This window comes from Schizosaccharomyces japonicus (assembly GCF_000149845.2).
Source record: "Schizosaccharomyces japonicus yFS275 unplaced genomic scaffold supercont5.2, whole genome shotgun sequence".
Taxonomy (NCBI): Eukaryota; Fungi; Ascomycota; class Schizosaccharomycetes; order Schizosaccharomycetales; family Schizosaccharomycetaceae; genus Schizosaccharomyces; species Schizosaccharomyces japonicus.
Window position 1 is genome coordinate 1,847,610 of NW_011627861.1, and position 1,816 is coordinate 1,849,425.

Below are 1,816 nucleotides of genomic sequence, written 5' to 3' on the forward strand. Positions count from 1 at the left end.
TGGGCTTGGTGGTGATCGCCCAGATTTAGGCTTTCGCCTAAATGAACCTTAATGCTTACAAATGGAGGATGTCACGTCGACATCCCCATTCTACAAGTCGGACGCCTCGTCCACCCGTCGCTACGACGTGTCGTGGGCAAAGGAACCTTGGAGCTACGATGGCAGAGGAGACCTGCCTACGCTCAACAGTTGGTTCCGGGCCGTTACGCGTTTCCTCCGGGCTCGCAGGATCCCGAAGGAAGCACACGCGTTTACGGCCTACTACTTCTTGAAGGACGACGCTCAGGCTAGGGTCGATGCCGACGTCGAGCTCTACGAGGCTCTCTCCAACGATGAGATCTCGTGGAGTGAATTCCAGGAGCGTCTGAAGGAGTTCTTTATTCCTCCAGACGCCCTGATGCTCTACAGGCACAGGTTCCTTGACTGCCACCAAACGGGCACAGTCAATGAATTTGTGTCTGCCCTCCTCCGGTTCCAGACCATCTTGTCGTTAGACAATGATGCGGTCAAGGACCAATTGATTCGTGGGTGCAAGCCCCGAGTCAGAATGAACCTCCGGTCGTTCAACCCGGCCACGCTGGGCGATGCAATCCGCATTGCTTACGCAGCCGAGGATGACAACAGCACGCCGGATTACTGCTGGACAAGCTACGCGTCCGGCAGTAGCACACGAAAGGAAGAACCACCAAGCGACCCAATGCTGGTGGACGCGTTAAAAGTTTTGCGCGCTTCCTCGGGCGATGTGTTTACCTTGTTTCGCGAAGGCCGTTGTTTCCGCTGCCGCGAAAAAGGACACATCGCCAAGAATTGTTCCAAAGGCAAGCCCAAGAAACCAAGGGCGAAGCCAGTTGCGAGGGTCAATGCAGCTACAGTTTCTTCTTCGGAGGATGTAGACCCAGTTGACCAACTAGTTAGAGACTTAGGTGAGAAAATAAAATCTTATTTACGATCCTATTCTACTAGCAACAGTAACAGTTTGGATGTGTGCGCAACAAGGGTTCAGGAAGGGGCAGAAGAGCATGAGGAGGAGGAAGAGGCAGTAGACTTGGCTTCAAAAATACTGGAAGCAGCTCGCAGTGTGTTCGCAGAACACAAAGAGGAAACAGGATTGCCGGCTGAAGTACTGGACGCCGCGCAGAGAGCCTTCCAGGCAGAAGAGGAAGAGCTGGGAATACCAGCAGATGTTCTGAGGGCCGCAAGCAAGGCCTTCGAAGACGAAACAGACTCGCACCATAGCTTTAACGAGTCTGATTGGGGCCCAGAGCCCGAAAAGGAAGAAGAATTAGGGTCGTCAGAGAGTGAGGACGACATGGACGAGATTTTCTTGGAAGCGGCGGACTTCTCTGAGGACGAAGAGGAGTTCACAGAAGCGGAGGACATCCCAAGACCGGTGTCTTGTGGCCAGCTGACAGTATTTCCTCCGGCAGTGTCTTCACCGCCGCAGGTCGACTGCCAGTTGGACGGGCACAAGAGCCGCGTCCTCCTGGATACTGGCTGTGCAACATATGTAATGTCGCACAGCTTTGCCGAGCGATGTGGACTTGGTCTGGTGCCGACAAAGCAACAGCAAGTCCACCTCGCTGCTAAAACAAAGGAGAGGGTTCTAATCACACATCAGACCCTCCCAGTTAAAGTCAGAATCGGAGACGAAGAAACAACTCAGTGCTTCTTCGTCCTCGATCAGCACTCGGGCTACGATGCCATTCTTGGAATCCCCTTCTGGAACGAGTTCAACAATTCACGCCACGCTTAGTCATACCATTATGACTAAGAACCGTTTCTTCAGTATAAATACCTTAGTCTTAGTCTCAAATAA

General features: G+C 52.8%; 1 protein-coding gene across 1 annotated transcript; it reads right to left on the minus strand.

Moving 5' to 3' along the window:
- Positions 1-999: 999 nt before the first annotated feature.
- Positions 1,000-1,380, minus strand: SJAG_06605 (hypothetical protein; the record flags this gene model as incomplete). Its single annotated transcript, XM_011050727.1, has 1 exon — positions 1,000-1,380. The coding sequence occupies one exon, from the start codon at positions 1,378-1,380 to the stop codon at positions 1,000-1,002; it is 381 nt and encodes a 126-aa protein (XP_011049029.1).
- Positions 1,381-1,816: the final 436 nt, after the last annotated feature.